This window comes from Pezoporus occidentalis, unplaced genomic scaffold, assembly GCF_034315485.1.
Source record: "Pezoporus occidentalis ecotype Australia unplaced genomic scaffold, CSIRO_AGI_Poc_V1 ctg33, whole genome shotgun sequence".
Classification (NCBI taxonomy): domain Eukaryota; kingdom Metazoa; phylum Chordata; class Aves; order Psittaciformes; family Psittacidae; genus Pezoporus; species Pezoporus occidentalis.
The window spans coordinates 3,692,673-3,712,729 of record NW_026915268.1 but is presented as its reverse complement, the minus strand read 5'-3'; the positions used below and the strand labels follow the sequence as shown (position 1 = coordinate 3,712,729).

General features: G+C 40.4%; 1 protein-coding gene across 4 annotated transcripts in view; it reads left to right on the top strand.

Moving 5' to 3' along the window:
• Positions 1-20,057, top strand: part of SLIT3 (slit guidance ligand 3) — a 519,568-nt gene that overhangs the window by 439,813 nt on the left and 59,698 nt on the right. For all 4 annotated transcript variants that reach the window (XM_062629206.1, XM_062629204.1, XM_062629205.1 and 1 more), the window contains 2 exons: positions 1,160-1,284; positions 16,060-16,157. In XM_062629206.1, coding sequence (XP_062485190.1) covers positions 1,160-1,284; positions 16,060-16,157 — 223 coding nt within the window. The remainder of the gene's footprint in view (positions 1-1,159; positions 1,285-16,059; positions 16,158-20,057) is intronic.

Below are 20,057 nucleotides of genomic sequence, written 5' to 3'. Positions count from 1 at the left end.
TTTGGTAACCTTCTAGAGCTCCACCTTCTCTCTAATATCAAGGATAAACTTCTGTTCTTCACTTTCAGGATGTTCCACAATTTAGTCTTTATCATCTATCCTGCAATAACAGAAACTTTGTGCCCACTTCTGATTGGGACAGGACCATTTTTAAGTTATTTTAAGGTGCATTTCCTTAAAAATAAAATAAAATTAATTTAGAGTCTTTCCTATCTGATGCAATTTAAGCCCTTTAAAACTGGTAGGTTTCCTTTTCTGTGTGTAAAAGCCTTTAACTCAATGTTGTTTGAAATGTAGCCATTTCAAAATCACTATTTCTTTAAATATAGCTGTCTAAATTAGCTTTCTGTAAAATCTCAACCATAACATATGGATTGACTTGGTACCCCAAATGTACTTAGCTTTGTGTTGGTCTGTTTGTTTCCCTGCTCAGCCACAAACATCGCTACTTCTCTGAAAGAGCTGTTAAAAAAATGTGGTTTATTAAATGGTTTAAATAGCCATGTGTATTTACCTGCAGCCGTTTACACCTTTGCATGTTTGCCTATGTTGCATTCTGCCTACAATGGCAGAATGCTGATAATCAAACTTCTGGGCAGAAAAAGAAGAAAATCAGTTTTCACCTCTGTTAAAATTAAGGATGGTAGAACATTTGCACTTAAATATTTCCATAAGCCTCTAACTAAATATTTCTTATGCATGTTTTCTATTTCTGCTGTTGTGTCTGCACTTTCATTCTTGCTATCAGCCATACAAATGTCACGTTATAGATCCCTATGGGTTGCTATTGCAGAATTTCCAGCACTGAGAGAAGGAAAAGTTACTGAAAGCAATTTTGTATATATATATTATTTATATATATATTTATATATATATAAGCCCACTCTCTGGAGATTCCCAGCATGTTTTTTCAGAGCTGATGTTTGCATGGCCAGGAGAATATCAGCATCATTGAGACTTGCCTAGCACTTGATGTAGTACTTCGAAGCTCTCTGATCCCTGGGAATCCCATGCTGTTGTGTAAAGTTGCACCCACAGCACGTGCATTTGTGCCAGCGCAGGGTGAATACTGCATTAGGAAAGAATGTATGTGTGAGATGGGAACTATTCATTTTGTAATCCAGTTGTCTATTAATACTCCTGTGTTTTGCCTTTCCAGAGCCAGTGGATATCAGTGTTGTGTCCAAGTGTAACCCCTGCCTCTCCAACCCATGTAAGAACAATGGGACGTGCAACAATGATCCACTGGAGATTTACCAATGCACTTGCCCTTTTGGCTTCAAGGTATGACTACAAATGAACTACATGAAAAGCAATCAAGTGTCCCTCACCCCTTCTGTTTTCTTAGTTGTTGTACCATGAGAAGTCAATTTTATAGGCAGCTGAGCTTAAAAGATCCCTTAACCATGCAGATTGCATGTAATCCTGTACAACTGGAGATTTATCCTGTACAACTGGGGAGGCATTTCTCTGTGCTGTTACTACACAGATGTTGAAGTTGAGCAACTTGCTGTAGTTGCAAGATGTTGAAGTTGAGCAACTTGCTGGTCCAGTGGTTGGACCAGATGATCTCCAGAGGTCACTTCTAACCTCTGGCATTCTCTGATTTTATCTTCATTTTAATTTCTTTCTTTTGTCAGCAACAAGTTAACCATTTCATATGCTGCCAGGTCAAGGAGGAGGCAGTTCAGATGAGAATTAAGGGCCAGTTTGGTCCATGGTGACAGAAAGCTGATACCTGCTTTACATCTTGCACAGCCTGATTAGCAGAAAGATGATAACTGATCAGACACAACCACTAGCTCAGCTGTCCCTTGACTTCTGAGCACTAATGTCCATAGAGTGATGTGCAAATCACAAAAGAAATCTGGTAGATGAGCACTGTGAGCATGCAGGGTCAGCTTCTTTAGAGCACATTTGAAAATCAGAAAATCATGTCATTGCGTAATACAGGTTCTTCAGTAGTGATGTGTAACTGCCATTGCTAACACTGCATCATGAGAGCTTGAGGCTACCAAGACTTTGTTTCAGAGTTGATATAACTGGAAACCTAGCTCAGTAGTCAGTAGCTTAAGGATTAAGTATAAGTAATAAATGAGGCATATGATCTGTTCACAGCCTGGAGGAGATTAGATGTTATGGCCAAAGAAGTAGGTTGCATGCTGGAGACTGTGATTCTATTTGTCGCATTGCATCTTTCTTACAGAGTCTTGGAGGGGGGGGGGGGGGGGGGAAGAAGGGTAAAACCAGACATACATGTGGGAAGTAAGCACAAGTATCCATCTTACATTTCAGGTAAGATTTAGGAATTAGTTGGTTCTGATGAAATTGCCATTTCCTTTCTCTGTTTGCCTGGGATACATCCCAGATGGTAAGAGTAATTGTGGAAGTGGGAAGATGTAAAGTGTGTTTCCTGTCTTTTACCCCAGTGCCCCCACACCCACTACTTGGAAAAACAACAGTTGTCCTAAATAACTGAAAAAGCCAATGGAAATGCCTTGTCATTAAAACTCCTTCTCCTCATTGGCATATCAGCAGCAACTTTTCTAGGATCTTAAAAGATTTCTGCATTGTCAGAAATTTGTTTAACTGAAACTAACTGCTTGGTAACAGTTGCTTTGTCTTTGCAGTGAGGGACTATGGCTGTTTATCTCTTCAGGTTAATAGAAGAGCTGTCATTTTTATTTGATGGTAACATAGACTAGGTTGAATGCTTCAGGTGGGACTAGGTGGCTGTGCGGGTAACTGGAAAAGTAAATGCTTTCAAACCTAGCAGGAAATACATAAATCTTTTTGTGAGTCTTACTCTGTAAGGCACATATTGAGGTATGCAGGTTATTCAAAGTAGTATTTTGTTGGTTATGAGTATTTTTTTTGTCCTTAGTTTTGTTTCTTTGTTTTGTTCTTTTACAGTATTTCTGTATTAGCAAATGCACTCATATAGATGCATTTATACTGCTAGAAGACTTGTTTACAAAGGGAGGATTTATTAACAAGAAGAATCCTCTGGTTATACTAGCAATCACTTTCTTGTGTGCATTAGACCTCGGTCTGCATCCTTTTGCTTTGGTTTTGATAAACTCGAAGTTACTCAGTTTAAACATCTCATTGAGCATCCAGCTTTTCTCCTCTCTCACACTTTCTCAGGTAACATTCAGTGTGTGACTGTAAAGCCTAAAACCACTTGTGAGCTTGTAAGCACCAAGCTGTCATCCAAGCATGGCAAAGAGCAAACAGAGCCAGACATGGCACTTAGAGCAGAGTTGAAAAATACTGACTGGGTAACAGTACCGGGGGAATTGGGGGAAATTTAATAAACAAAAAAAACCTGCGTGTCTTTACCACAGGTTTTTGAATAAAAATGAACTATGACAAGTCCAAATGCAAACCATATGAAAGAAGCACTCTATCTACTATGCAGTTCTCCACCAGAGATTCATGCTAATTCAATAACAATACCTTGCTTCCTTCTCACCAGCCAGCACCAAACAGCTCTATCCATCTGGAAGCTATTTCCCAGACCTTGATAAATTGCCCTAAATCTGCCCTCTCAGCATTTGTTTTTCCTTGTTTGATGTAGATTTTGAAAAAATCCTGTGTGGAAGAGTGCATCAATAAAGTGAAAAACCCACCCTGTTTCCAAATGTAAGCTCATTCAAACGAGCTGACGGCTTGCTAAAGCTCCCTGGAAAGAGAAGGCAGTTACAGACTGCTTTGTGGGCTCCCCATGCTCATGCTAGCCTTCAGGAAAAAAACAGTAGGCCAACTAGCAGAAAGACACCTGAGTTACCACTTGCCAGACTGGTGCCTGATGGAATCAGGAACTTCTGCCAGTACTTCTACTCTTTATCAGGGACTGTAGTGATAGGACAAGGGGCGATGGGTTCAAACTGAAACAGGGGAAGCTCAGGTTAGATCTAAGGCAGAAGCTCTTCCCTGTGAGGGTGCTGAGGCGCTGGCACAGGGTGCCCAGAGAAGCTGTGGCTGCCCCATCCCTGGCAGTGTTCAAGGCCAGGTTGGACACAGGGGCTTGGAGCAAGCTGCTCTAGTGGAAGGGGTCCCTGCCCGTGGCAGGGGGTTGGAACTGGGTAAGCTTTAAGGTCCTTTCCAACACAAACCACTCTGGGATTCTGTGAACTGCAGTCTCAAAAGCCTATAGTTTTAGTCTTCACTGCTACATTTTTCCTCTTCTCCATAGCATTCTTTGAAAGATAATTTAAATAATAGGTGTGGGTTAGACAGCGAGGTAATTCATTTATCCTTCAGAGTGTGTGGCTTTGATGGACTCCCATTGATACTGTACAATCAAGTCTAGGGGTATTAGAATTCAAGAGAATAATCAATAAGCCATTGAGAGGACTTACTTAATAGGTGTAGTAAAAACTAAGGTGAGTGAAACCAACAGTGTAGTTTGCTATAGCTATATTCTGAAAATGCCTTCTTGGATTTTTGGGGGGCTGATTTTTGTGTCTTTTACCCTTTAAAAAAAAATAAATAAATTAAAATGCATTAACAACAAAAGATGAATAATTTTATTTCTTCCAAATAGGGTTATTTGTGGAACTGGAAAAGAGCGTTTTTTTATCTCTTTTTTAAGAAAGTTTTTTATCTGTATTTTATCTGAAATAGAAGAACGTTGCCAGCCTGGAACATGACACACACTATCTGCCCAGGCATCGCCACAGCCTCCTCAATTGCTCAGATAAATGGGAGCCTGAGCTTTTGGGATACAGGATGTTTGTCAACTCTGGGCACTGCTGTTGCCAAAAGCTGTCTGAAGTGGAAAGTGAAGACAGGTGAAATTAGCACAGCCCACCGCTGAGGAAACAGATCCTGATCGTGTCTGGTAGAGTTGCTCTTTATCCAACTCTCTTCACCTCCCTTTTGAGTTCAGCCAGTGTCCTGACTTTTCCAGCAGCACTGCAATATCTCAAAAGGGTTCAGACAATTTCACCAGTCATCCAGAATGACAGATACAATTGGAAAATCCTGGGTAAAGCTCTTGGGTTTGGGGGAGATGGTATTGTTTGCAGCCAGACTCTTGTGGTGGGAGGCATTCTAGTGAAGCCAGAATGTGACTTAGTGAGGAAGCTGGCTCCAGAGTTCTGATAGGAATTTGGCTCTTCCTCCTCCCCGCCCCCTATGCCAGGTTTTCATCCCTGGAAACAGGGTTAGAAATTGAGACTCTCAGAGCAGAATGCCACTGGGATACATGAGATTCATGTCTATCACATGTCATACACAGATAGAACTAGTGTGCCAGCCCTTGAGCGGATCGATGTAGCTGTGACTGCTCATACAGGACTAATGTGCAGGTTACATCAGTACAGACCCCACAGCATTAGCATGAACTCTGTGCTGCACTGGCTGCATCATTTGTTTGGGAGGATGCCTGTGGCCTGGCATTTCCCTGGAGCATGGGCAGATGCAGTTTGCTCTATTTTCACTTTGCCATGTACTTCTGTAGCATTACATGAATCATTCGTCACAGTCCTGCAATACTGGCGGCTGTTTGAGCAGTGTTCCACACAGACCTGATCTTAAAACATAGATATGGCAGTGGTTGTTCAGCTGTGGGTATTCTGGGCAGCTCTTACAGCTCAAGGCCGAGACAGTGCAAGCTTATTGCAATGGGCCAGTCTCTGGGTTATGCTGATTTGGGCAGGGTTATATGAATGTATGGAGCTTGGCTGCTGGCACTTGCCAGCCATGTGAGAGTCCCTGGCTGGTTTGTTAGGCTAATGCTGTTAGCATACCTCCATGCTTTTGTTTCTTTGGATCTATTATAAGCATGTAAGTCCCCATATACATTATTCAGAGCACAAATCTATCCCTGAGTTGAAATTGCAAAAGGAGGAGAAATTGGAAGGAACTCTTAAGCCAGCCTCCGCTCATGCATGTGAGACAGGAGAGCAAGCATCTCTGCCTTCACAAGTTATTCTGTCTTGGCCTCTTTCCTCAACAAGTGTCAGGGTCGGGGGACAGGCACTGGAATGTGAGCTCAGTGCCAAGTTTTCATATGAAGAAATCAGGGCAGCAGAATCCTGTTTGTGTAAGGTGATTCTGCCTTGAACTTTCATTCTAATAAATCCTCCTGGAGCGTGTGTTTATGTGATCTGGGGTGGTTTATGTTTTGTTTGTTCATTTTAACAATACGTAAAATACTTATTAATGAATGTTGAAGAAGCATTTTCCACTCTTAGTAAAATAAAGCAAAAAGCCTTTAGGGGTGAGAGGTAATGGGTGGCCGTGTAAAATGAGTAGACCTATATTTATGTATGGATTTTTAGGGCAAACACCAGTGTCAGCAGTAGGTGATTATAATTTCATATAATGCTCCTAGGGCAGAAAGAAACCCTGCAGAAATCAGAGTGTTTTCTTGCATGCTCTTGTTCCATAAAGCTTAGTATGCATCAGACTTGTGTTTCTTCCTTTTTACCCTTTCTGCTATAGTAGCTTTAAAGAAAAATGAGATTTACATCTAGAAGAGTATAAAACTGAAAGGCTTAAGGAGGGATTACTACCACAGTTGCTGGCTGGAGGTGGTGAGGCATGTGTGCACCCGCCACAAGCCCTGTAAAACACAGTAATATACTGTGGCATGTCCTAATGAGGGCTCTTAACAATAGAGCCAGCTCTGAAGAAGTATTACCATTTTTCTTAGACCAACAAGAAAGCAGATGTTGAGCAGCTTCAGGCATTTGCTGTGTTTGATCAGTGTTGCATCGGAATAATAGTAAGCTATACCCACAGGTGGGCACCATCACATTCACTTCTTTCTCAATGTGGACTAGTTCCCCTCACTTTGTTTTTACTGCTTTTTTTCTGGTCTAGTTCTAAATGCCTTAAGAGACCAGACTTCCAATCTTTCTTTTCCCAGGCTAAAGGAGAAGTTTTTATTGGCATTTAGTCTGAATTTCAGGCTTTTGTTCTTACGTTTGCCTGGTCCTGTTACTCTAAATCATAATTTTTCTTCACGTGTGGTTTGTCTGCCTTTCAAGTGATTGCTGGTTGCTATAACTCTGCTTAATCAAGTTCAGTTTAACCAGCTCTTAATTTTCTGCATCCCACCATTTCTGCATAATTGAGTCAGTTGAAGTAGGTGGTCACAGCTGAAAATCCTTGCTGTTAGATTCTCTTGTGATTGTCTATCTATTATCCTTGAGGCTTTCTTGGCATTGACTGGACTTGACGATTCATGTCCAAAACATGAACAAAGATTGTCGTAGAAGGTTAATTGCCTCATTTTCCCCTTTCCTTTGGGGATGATGGAATTGGAGAAGTTGCTGTAAAGAGACTAAGCTGAAAGAAAACTTGCTTTATCATGTGAGAGTAAACCTTCTTCTGTTAACAGAAATGTTATTATGCCAGTCTAGCTTGAGAATTAGGCTTTATTGGGTTCCTGCATGTCATGTGTCCCCCTTCTGTCATGCAGGCTGCATTCAGTAGCTTAAGTGATAGGCATAGGTTAATTGCCCTGAACAGTAAGTTTAAAGTACATCTGTATTTTGTTTTATTTCTTTTTTTTTTTTTACTAATAGGAATTATGGTTTCTGTACAAATGTCCAGTCTTTATAACTTTCTCTACAGTGTTCATGTTAAAAAAAGAGGCACTGGCTTATGATAGCCTGAGAGGGAAAGTTTTGTGGTCACTGCAACATGTATTTTAAAATAAGTAGGCCCTTAAAGGTACCAAAAATATTGTTCTCATTCATTAATATTGGTTGAATTAGAGACTACGTAGAAAATATTCAGTGTCCTCTTTGCATCAACTGTTTTGGGTTGGATATCATGTACAGAGGAAACCCTGGGCAAAATCAACTATTCAGTGACCCTAATTTTCTTCTGCATCTCTGAAAACATTCACACAGTCTGCATCACGCAGTTTAACCTTGGAAGCTCTAGAGCACCTGCCCCATCCAGTCTGGTACCTCTGGACTCAATTCAGACCTGTGCTATGTGAATTGATTCAGTGATAGATTAATGAGATATCTTCTGTCATCAATTAAAAGCCCAAAAGAGCATTGAAACCCAAAGTGCTTATGTAAGGAGAAGTTTAGAAGGACGATGAGGATTTACTTTGTAATGAATGTAATTGCAAAATAAACCTCAGGTGTCCACTGAGAATTAAATTTTAGACTCACAGGAGAAGAACCAGAGTTTTTAAAAATAATATGATGAATCCTTGCACTTTGACTTTGACAGGCATATCCTTGATTACTAGTTACAGAGGTAATGGAAGGTGTATTATACCCTGGAGGATGATAAATCTTTCTGATTTGAATAAAATGAGGCTTAAGAGAGCAGTGTTCACCTAATTTGCTATAAACTGACAATTGTGATTTATTAACAAGGACAAGGAAGTCACTAAGTGCTGCTGCCATACCCAGTCCTTGTTTAATCAGGTGCAGGATGAAGCTAGCTGGCATAGAACGTAAGTATTGAGTGCTGAAGATGGTGGGGTGTAAATAACTAATATTTTCACTTCAGACAGTAACATGAGTTTTCAGAGGAAGTTAAATCAGCCAAATGGCAGGGGGGCAGCACCAAAACCAGGATCAGTGTATCTTCTGTTCATAGTCCAGCTTGTATGCCATTTAGCAAATAGTATTTCTCATGATGCTTGTTGACAGTGGGCAAATTTTTTGTTGTGCTGTTGTGTCAGTGTACGTACAGCTGTAAATCACCAATAGTGAACTAGAAAAAGAAAGCAGAATTGTCTCGATAAATTCAAATTTGTTTTAAACCTTTTTAAAACTAGAACTGGATGAAATTAATTGCTTTTTCATGTTAAATTAATTGCCTTGTAAGCAACAATCCTCAGAAGCTACGTTTTTATTACCCCATTGGGGCAGATGACTAAAGAGAAATAGTTAATTCATCACCACTGTGCATATCTTAACCTAGAGGCGTCAGAGACATTGTGTGTCTGTAGCAAGGTCTGTGTTCAGAAGGAAGAGTCACAGCGTCTTTGTGAACAACAGATGATCAAAATCTTTCAACTTCCACCTGGCAGTCTCAAAGCAATCTGATCCAAAATGGCTGTGATACTATCCAGGCCTTGCCAAATAATTTGTATATATGCCTAAGCAGATGGATCTAGCATACACCCTGCCAGCTTTTGTAGTTCTTTGACCTTGCCAGTGAGCATCATCTACATCTTTTCCAGGTTGAGGCTTAGCCACTATGTCCATGGCCAAAAAGAGCATAAACAAGGGAGCAGTATCACGTGGATCTACTGAAGTGCTCCAGACTGTATATAGTTATCATTGTGTAAGCTGCCTACACATATCCTAATATCCATGCAGTCCATTAGAAAATCCGTTTCAAATGGTTCAGTAGAGTAATTCCCAATGTCAAATTTTTTAGCTCTTCCTGCAAAAGGATTTAGATTACTTTTATATTTTAAAGTTAGTTTTGTTCATACTCAGTTTACAACATCTCTATTTGATAAGTGAGTATTCCCTTCACAAAGGTGTGTAGCAGAGGTGTCCATCAACTCCTTCATGCTGTGATTAGCATATGATGGCATGCTTTCATATCTTGCTTTAAGATTTGAAGTTCACGCAACACTTCCCTTTTCACAATCTCATTACAGCAGATGCTGGGTTTCTTTGCATTGAAAGCCTCTGAAATGCACAATCATGAATAGAACCTGTGAGAATTTTTCCTACCAAACTTGTAATTCGGTGTATTGGGTGTGTAGCTGAATTAATGGCATTGACCTTCCTTGGCCAGTTATGCAAAATTGTTCTTGTTTCTCCTTTGTATTTGTGGCTGCTAAATGTATTTATTACAGGGAAAGTGCTGAGTACCTCATTCATATTTCCCAGTTTATTTTTCTAGTGGAATTCAGGTTTATGTGATAGAACTTTGTTCATGAAACAACTCTTTCCCTTCCTGCCCTGGGAATATTTCAGTTTACTATCCAATTTCAACTAGTTATGACAGAGGGTTAAAGGTTTCAAATGGTGGAAGAAGATACTGGTAAAGATGCCACTAGGTAAAAGACTGTAGCATCAGTTTATGCCTTATTGGATAGCTGTATGCCATAACTTCAGGAAAAGCTTTGATCATAGTTCTCACTTTACTAAGCATAAAAGGAAGCTAAAGTCAAGAAAAAAAAAAAAAATCCATGCAAGAGGTTAAACTTTCTGTGCTGTGTTTCAGTCTTCTATAATTTCTGGATGGTTTTCCCCCCTCTCATCTCACCTCATCTCATCTGATTCTTCCGTACAAAGCACCAGGAACCACGACTTGTTTGCACATTATATTTAGCCCTTCACTCTGCTGTTAGACATTTGCAGGTTGAATACATGAATGTATGCATGCTTATATATGAATATATGAACGAGTCCCACAGGCATGTGTAGATGTGTTTTACACTCGAGCTCTCAGCATACATCAGAATTGTTCAAAAGCTGTATTTAATAAAATACTTCCCAAACTCTGTAGAAGCAGAGCAAAGCTACACATATTGGCTGGAGGTGTCTCATCTTTCTTCATTTCACAACATTCAGAGATTAAAATTTTACAGCTGGCAGATACTCGTAAGTTTGGATAACATTCCTGCATGCACCCTCACAGAACACAGTGCATGCCTCCGTTTGTCTTTCTGTTAATTTTACTTGAAATAATAATTGATTATTAACTTCTGACCAGGACACCCACAAGACAAGTGGGTGGGACAGTTCTATGCAGATGCATTACTTCCACTTTTAGAAACATAAAGGACTAGGTTTGCAGTACGGTATCTTTGTGCCTGGTAGTTTTTTTCTGATTTCCCTTAAAGCTTTAGTTGTATTTGGAGCTCAATAATTAAGTTGTTTATGAAAATTTCCTCATTCTTGATTTAAAGTCTGGATTAACTATATTTGTCTTTGTCTAGTATCTTTACTAAACACACGAGCACTGCCATCTGTTCTCTACATACACCATCCAAATAGAGTTTATTATGAACACGTTGTATATTGTTAACAACTCAAATAAACTTTGCTATTTCTTTTGTCTAATTCATTTTTCCAGCATGCTTTAGAACATTATAGTCATTGAACAAGGCTGTCATTAGCTGGAAAGAGGGCTCCCTATTCACAAACCATTGCAGTTGGACGAACTGCTGCCTGTCTGCCAATGCCTTCATCGCCGGTTTGATCACGTTTTTCCTGTGGTCAGCACTGATCGTGGTGTATAAACACCAGCAGGTTTCTACCTCATGGCTGTGGCCAGCTCTATGCTGCCGCCTCTTATCTGGGCCCACTGCTGTTAGAAATGGGTGAAGGATCACATTAAAATGGACAGAGGTCTTATCTCTGCCACACGATCTAGAATGAAGCTTTCAGTTTCCATAGACAATACCAATTTGTGACAATTCATTTTAAAGTATCATTGCAGTGACGGGAACGGCGTCAAAGCAAATGAGTGCTTTTTTATCACATTATCCTCTGGTCTTCCTCCTGAGGTCCTTATTAGGTTTTGCTACTTGCTCTCAGGTGTTTCACTAATCATGCTGTAATGTTTTCCAGTCCTGGCTACTTATAAAGGCCAGGATTTGGCAAAGCAGTACTGAGGAACAGCTTGTATATGCACTGATACCCGGTACAGTTAATTGCTGCTGAGTATGACATGAAGAGCTGACACTTTCTAAGTAGGAGGGATAGTTTCTGTTCTCATTCACCAAAACATGGAGCTGGAGCAGCCCAGATAAAGTCTGGACAGGCTGAGATACTTCTGATTTTAAAAGGCAGCTGGACTCTGAACATATGTCTTCTGATTAGCTACAGAAATGGTATGTTTCAACACCTAATCCTTTCCTCTCCTACAGAAAATGAGAGAAATTGCATCAAAGCATTTGGATCAGATGCTTTCCTATCAGACTAGACAAAAAAACTACTGCAGCTTAAAAAAGCTCTACAAATAAAATATTGCACACAGAGGGACCTTCATCCTCTTCCTGTGAATTGCTGAGACAGTCATATCTTCTTGCCTATTCTTGAAACAAAGACTGCACCTCTTTTTCTGATTCAGACCTCATTAAAAGGCTCTTTAATCTTGAAGCAAATAGACAATATTCTCCTTTGTAACAGTAGTTATTTCCAGGGAATGTAATTCAAAGAGTTTTTCCCAACTCACAGATAAATTAATTTTAGTGATGCTTGACAGCAATTCCATTTTTCCAGGAAGAACAGTCTTACTGCAAATTGAGACTGAAGAAGTCCATTATTCATTTAGAAGATGTTTCTAGAATGTCTTTAGGCTCTCCTGGGTAGTGACAGTCTCATGGAGAAATAAAATGCTCTTGCTTTGCTGTAGATTTATTAGTACCGATATTTGCTGCAACTTCTCTCCTTCCAGAATTCTTTGTTTTGTCATAGTCTGTGTTAGAGAAATGGTACTTGTTTTGTGGCCTCTCAATGTGCTATTGATAAAGTCAGCTTGAAGAAGATAATCCTCACTGAAGTATTAAGTGTTATTTGCCCATTTATTACAATGAGTAAACTGAGTCAGAGAGACTCATAATTTTCCTAAAGCCACACGGCAACCTAGTGTTGTAATTAAGTTGGATTCGGCAGCACATCCTAATCGGTTTCCATGGTGCCTGAGGCCCAAGAAGCCAATAATTCAGCCATGATCAGTACAGAAATGAGCTAAGTCTAAGTCATGAGAAATTTCATGTGCCAGCGAGAGAGACTGAAAATGCCTTGCTCTCATTTTCACATTTATCTTCATTAATTTTTTACAAGAACATTCGAAATAATCTGAATAATTGCAGTAGAAGTGATGGGACTGTTTTACACCATGTTCAACTGACAAAACACTTCAGAAAAACAGATGCTGTTTTGCTTCTTGCTATGCTTAGCTGCAAAGGACTTAATATAGTGATAGAGGGATGAAGAGTTCATATGTAAAGAAGTAACTGATGCTAGTGACGTATCTATAAAATAGCCAGTTCTTCAGGGACACAGGAAAAGTATCTGTGATCTTAGAAATATCAAAATGGCATCTTCCAGCTCCTCTGGGATAACGTGGTAAACACAGATGGACAGAACACAGGCAGTGCTGCAGAAGGGTGGCAGTGGATTAGTGCTAATGCTGCATGGCTCACATCCGTGAAGGGCTGCGGACCACATGGTGCCAAAATAAAACCTGCAGGAGCTTCCCTCGGCGCTTTCCCAATTCTTCCCTGAGCCATTTGGAGGCTCGGGATTTCAAATGGAGAAGGACAGGCTGCTTGGCAGGCACAGCGTAGATGAAGCAGAAGCCCTCTGCCAGGTCTTGGGTGAGGGCTTCACATGCTGCCTGCACTGCTGTGTTGGGGGAATGAGCACACAGTGAGGCAGGGGGCTGGCCAGGACTTTCTGTTGTTCCTTGGAAGTGTTTCTCTTCTCATTCAACCAAGGAAAATGATGTCCCTATTTCCTTCTATTTGCACAAATTTACCACTCAGCTGCTTCTCCTCTCTTGGGAATGCTGGGGACAGAGCCTCAAGACATACAGCTTTGTCTTATGTTTGTGTAACAAACTTCTCTGTGGTGTTGGACAAAAGCATAATTCCCATGTGCCTTAATTCTTCCTGCAGTCAGATGGCAATATGTCCTACCTGACAAAATACTGAAGATCTCAGGCTGTTTGGAGGACTGAACTGCGTTACATGAAAGGGAGAGCCCACCATCATGAGTGGACAAACCAGATCAAATGAGCTCTGTAGTAAAGTTCACTACAGGCTGGTTTGGGTTTTTTAATGCCTTGATTAGGCTTAATGGAGGTGGCACCAGTGTCAAGATAAGCACTCCAGAGGCAAACTCAGATTGTTGCTGTTATTTATACTGTACTTCAAGCATGATTGGAACTTGAGCTGCCAGAGAACCAGCACAATCCTCGTCACCTCCAGGATGGGCACATTGTTGGAAATGGGCACACTGGTCAAGAGCTGAGCATGTGATTTTCCTTAGAGTTCATTCCCTTATAATGCACAAAGACAGGTAGTCTTGGTTCAGGGAACACCTTGATTCTTTTGAAAAGAAAAGGTAGGGAACATTTCCCTTGTTGAGAACCGAATAAGTCTTTCAATAACTTTAACATAAGAACATGAGAAATGCCATAATAGGTCTCTGATGCATTTACTGCAGCATTCTGTCTTTCATGGGGCAGCAGCAAATCTTTACTGTCTGGGGAGAGTACACAAGCCTGGCCACGACTCCTCTCCAGTTCTCCTAGCACCCACAGTCATCCAACTGGAGAAGCTCATGTCTGCATCTTGCCTTTCATATTTCTAATTTAGATCCATTGTGTGTGAATTTATCTAATGGCTTTTATGTTATCTGACTTCACAACTTCCTGTGGCAAAAGCATCCCAGGAGCTCATGCTTCAGAAGAAGTGTTTTCTTTTATCTGCATTACACTGATGTTCTAACATCAGTAAGTGTCCCTCTGGTGACAAGGGATTCAGTGTGTGAAATTCTGCATTCACCACCTCCATGATTTTGTAAACCTCAGTCATATCACCCCCATCCGTTTTCTTTTCTCTAGACAGAAGAATCCTAGTCTTTATAGTGTATTCTTCCAAAGTAGCTGCTCCCTCTCCTTGAACATTCCTTTTGTACGCCTTTTCTAACACGACCGTTCATCCTGAGGCAAGTCAGGTACCAATCATGGTCAGGTATCTGCCAAGTACAGTGTTGGGCTTCTCAAAGTCTGTTCTTAATTCTAATGTAATAGTGTATCTTGTGAGAACAACAAAGTCCGAAGCTAGATGGAAAAACAACAGCTGATGCTCTCATGCACAGTATATGGCTGAAGCATCAAGATGCTTCATTTTGTCAACACGGTCATCTGAGTGTCCCCCATTCCAGTACATCACACCAGGTATGTGGAGTCTGAAAAGGGTTGGAGGCTGTTGCAAATTTGATGGAGAACGGAATGACTTCTGAGTATTGTCAGCCGGATAAATTGGCAGTGGTAGGATAGTGATCAGTACTCATACACAGAAGCTTCAGCTGCTAGGAACCAGTGTCACAGGCTGGCATCTGCTCTCTTTGTTTAGAAACTTAGAACTAAATTTACCATTGTAATTCCTCTAAAGTACAACGTAAATAACAGCAATAACAAGGCACAAGCCCTGGCAACTGTGACTGAATTAATGTATCTCCTGAGATATTTTCCTCAGCTTGATTGCAGTCATGTATCAGCTTTCCAGTAGATGAGCTGGCAGAGGGCCACTGCTAACGGGACCTTCAGGAGGAAGAGTAGAGAGATCTCTTGAACTTCTTGTGATTGCACAGATCCCTTGAGTATTGAGGCTTTCATGTGTCTTTATTCCACCCTACTGTGTGAGTAACTGAAAAGCAAGAGCAAACTCTGTGATGGATTTGCCAACTTTACAAATAGCCTGTTGTAATCAGCAGAATATAATGACCAGAGAAATCTGCCAATGCCTTGAAGAGCCAATAAACAGTCAGTTGGTAACAGTGGAGTTCATTTGGAACGGATGTTTATTTCAGGGCAATCTTTAAGAAGGGAACTGATGCAGTGATAATATCTGAAACAGGATTTGGTGTGTTCTGTACAGAAATTCAAACTCAGCTCCCATGATAAACACGGATTTTCCCCTTTAGGTTTTGACAACATGTAGCAATGAGCACGGTGTACTGTTGCAGTGTTTTAAGTGAGCACTGGATAAATATGGTGGAAAGAGTGCTATGTGGTCCTGTGCTGACTGTGTGGCCTTCTGCTTAGCTGTGGTCATGATTAATTCTTTTCATTGTAACTAGCATTAGAGATGATAATGTATTAAAGTTGTGACAAAACCAGCTGTTTCCTTAAACCAGGCAAATGAAAGAGTTAACTAAAATCTTGAAGCTGAACAGATACCAAGATACCCACCAGACCCGTTGCCCAATTTCTCACTTAAATTGTGAACCATCAGTAGAGAACGTTAGGTGATGTGACTCGAAGACCACAGACCTCTTGAAAATGGTGCCGCGCATAAGGTGAAGGAGCAAAAGACATTGATTGAGATGGCATGTCTTACTAACCTTGTTTCTTCTGAATTTTCCCAAATAGGGTCGTGACTGCAGCGTGCCCATTAATTCTTGTGTCCAAAATCCATGTCAGAATGGAGGGACCTGCCACCTCACCGAGGCAAATAAAGATGGATTCAGGTAGTAACACAAAATTCATTTAAAATGAGCTATTAAATGTGTTTTTACTTTGTATTAATGAACTATAATGGCCACTTTATAAAAGCTACTGCGTGTGACACTTCTATTTGCCATAAAAAGTAATTAATATGGTTTCATTGGTGTGACATATCACTACCTCTTAAACAGGCCTCCTTATTTTCTCACAGAATATACTCTTAAGAGCTATTTTGAGCAGTCTCCCTGTTCTGCATTGTGTTATCTCTATGCTAATTTTCCTTGGGGCATTTCAAACTCACATACCCTTTTTTTATATTTGTAAAGTAAGCATCTGTTGCTCAACAACCAGATGCAAAATGTTTTCATATTGAAGAATCTTGTAGACAAACAAGTTTAGGAGAAGCAATTAGAAAACATGGAGAGATCCCCCCATCTGTGCCTGCCAGAGAATAACCTTTGCAGCTGGACAAGACAGATTTCAGTTTTCTCATGTAAGAATGGTATAGAATAGGTGGGGATACTCCCAAGAAAAGTCTAGGAATTTTCATGAAGTAACTGAAAGATTTGTGCCGCTACAGGCACTTCTTGACAGCTGAGAAAATACAAGTTTGAGGCTTCAGCCACTCTTTGTTATTAAAGTTGATAGAATTTTTATTTTTAGAAGAGAGTTGCTGAAATTTTCATAGATTTAGTTCTCACTATTTATGCTTTCTTTTCACCAAACATGTGCAAAAGTACACCACACTTTTCTTTCAATGGCATATACAAAAGCTTAACTTCTACAAACTTATACATTACTGAGGCTGCTGTTTTGTCTTCTCCTATGTGTAGCTGCCTACCCACGGCAGCTGGAGGGAGACATGAAAATGCAAGGTTTATAAATGGTATGAGCAGGGAGTCAAACCAGTGCATTTTGATTCCAGTTTGGTTTCAGCTGTGATTAAGACTGCTCCAACAGAGGTTAACTGTTTGTTAACCAAGTCAGCAAACCCATATCATCTGTCAGAAAACACAATTGGCTCAAAATAGGGCCCATGAAGGGCAGTTTAGACCTCAGCTTGCGCACTCAGGACAAGGCACTGAGCAGAGCAGAAGAGCACATCTCTTGGGCAAAGGTCTGTAGGATCATACCAGTGCATGGTGGTGGGAGAGGATAAGGAGGCTCTGTAGATCACAGTTATGCAAATGATCACACTACTTCACAGACCCTCTAGGTTTGGAGAAACCACTACTCTGATCTGATATACCTCTTCTTGATTCAGATTTAAGCAGGCCAAGCAATTTTGGGAGTAAAAGTTTTGGTTTGGTTTCTGCTTGAGAAGAATAAAGGTCTAGTGGTCTTCAGTTTGGGTTCCCTTCTGGTCACCTTCATGTAATAGTGTGTAGATAGCTTTTTCCAGCTTATGCCAAAGCAGAATTATACCATAATAGAATATCTGTTTTCTGTCACTCAGTACTCATTTCTCCAAAATCTAGCTGACACTAAAAATATGCTAGTAAAACATTTTATAACATCCATAATACTAGAATAAAGGCTTCAGCGTGGAGTTTGGATCAGGCTTTTCTTCAGCACTTTTGTTCTGTTCTGTGGTAGAAAGTAAAAAGTTTGGAATGACCTGAAATAAAAGCTACTTCTGAAATTTTCTCATGAAGAATTTTACAGTTTCAGAGGCTTTGCTTCAGTTCCAAATTCGTGTAGTTTTTGAGATCTTTTATAAAACTGCAGGGGTGGTTTTGTTGCTTAACAACATTTGAGGCTTTTTAGGGGAGGTTTCTGCTTTTATAGTTATTTATATAGTTTCGGTTGGTCTAATAAAAGACACATAAAACCATATCTCATCAAAATCTTGCTTCATAAAATTGAATGTTCAGCTTATGCGTTGCTCTGTTTTCTCTCCATGTTTCTAATTCAGTCAGTCCATAGCCCCAGCTGCTCTGGAGAAGAGGAACGTGGAGCTTTAGCATGTCATAGAGTTATGTGGTGTGAGATGGAACAGTCAGTGACAGGGAAGATAAAGAAATACTTTGTGGTTGAGTTTGGTTGATAGATTGGGTTGGGGTTTTTTGGTGGGAAATGTCCTCTCCAGTGGATGGCAGCAGTCAGAGTTACGTGCATATAGATTGTGTTCATCATGGTGGGAAAACGTTGCCTTAGATTATATGCCGTGAGGAAGCGGATGTCAAAAACATTTTCATGAGGGGCCTCCTTGGATTTTTCTGTTGTGTGGCCTGTAAAAGAAATTATATCTTCTGTATATTCTCTTCCCTAGGGAAATATATTCAGATACAAGCTCTGCTGCCAAACTTGTCAAATCTTTACTCTTGTAAGAAGGAAACTTAAGCCAAAACTCTCTCCCTATGAAATGCCAAGCTGTTTAACTCTCAAGTTTCTGTAGCCTTAGACAAGAAAATTACCTTTTCAATAATGCTAAGGTGGTGATGTTCCCCAGGCAAAGACAGGAAATTCCTAGCGGTGACTGGGAGTCCAGCCTGACTTGCCTACTGTGCCTGGTACCCACCAGGGCTGGCAGCAGCAGGGGACTGGGACGCTCAAATTTGGTGTAATAGCAGGTCCTAGTGGGACAGCTGAAGGGCAGAGGTTCAGCTTGAGTTCTTGAGTCCTCCTCATAGTCTTTTACTCTTGCACGTTCTCAATTCTGACTAATTCTCACATTCTCTTTTCTTGGGTAGGGGTGACTTCTGCATTAAAGAACAGTCAAGTGCCACTGTGGCTTGGCTCTTCCTCTCTTTGAACTGCTCTTTCTAATCTAATCTGATCTATGTTTTCTTTGAGAAGAGGTTGCCAAGAATGGTGCTTATTGAGACTGATTAAAAAAGATGGACAATCAGACAGTCATTTAGTATGCCTGTAAGTAAGTCTTTGACAAGGGAGGCAGAGCTGTCAGCTCTGCTTCAGTTAGCCACAGGCAACCAGCTTATCTTTGATAACCTGCTGTGTTGGGAAGCCAAGTCTCTGGGTGACTTTAACTTTTCTCCATATAAAATCTCCTCCCTTTTCCAGAGCATTTTCTTTAGTATTTGCCACAAACTCTAGGTTCCCTCATAAATGTAAAATCCTGGAACCGATTAACTCCCTGGTGTTAATTCAGCCTTGTTCAAGGAAATACACTGCACTTCCAGTCTTAGAGGCTACTCCATTGGGATGTAGATGTCAAAAGCTCCTTTACCAAGTAACTGTAATACTCCTGAAATAATTTACTATCTCTTTTTAAAGTTGATCTTTTTTGAAAGGTGATACTTGCCTATTTTAATACAATGCCTATTTTAATAAGCAGATGCTAAATTGTTTCATTAGATTTTGTGGGGAAAACAGTTACTATAGTAAACTACCAACATTGTCAGTATGCTTCAGCTCTAAAAGTTTACCCCAAAAATGTTGCCCTGAAGTTCTGTGTTCCTTTTTGCTTTCATGAGGATAATGGGGGTTTATTCGGTTTTAGTTTATTCATTTGTAGGAAAATACAACACTAACAGAAATTCCCTAAACTAGAGGAATAGGGAATTTGGACTTTAATGCAGTCACGGTGTCTTAGAAAATAACTCTTCCCTGCGTGGCTCCATTGTTCGTGAGGTCCAGATGAAATGCTGTCTCACACTGCTTCACTATTTAGTCAGGATAAAGTTTTCATCGTTGCCTCTGGAATTCATTTTCTCTCTGGGTCAGCTGGAGCCCGGGTTGATGACCTTCCACTCACTCGGCAAACTTCATTTTTCTTCTTAGTTTTTTTCTGAGAAAATCCAAACTGCAACTCTTTCAACATCTGCTTCAATGCGGGTCCCAAGTTGTGTGTTTTATCTTTAATTTCAGTCCTTAGATTTGGCACATTTGAATGCAAATCAAAATAAAGAATCATATGTAAGCATGTAAAGACTCCCTGTAATACACAGGGACCAGTAGCC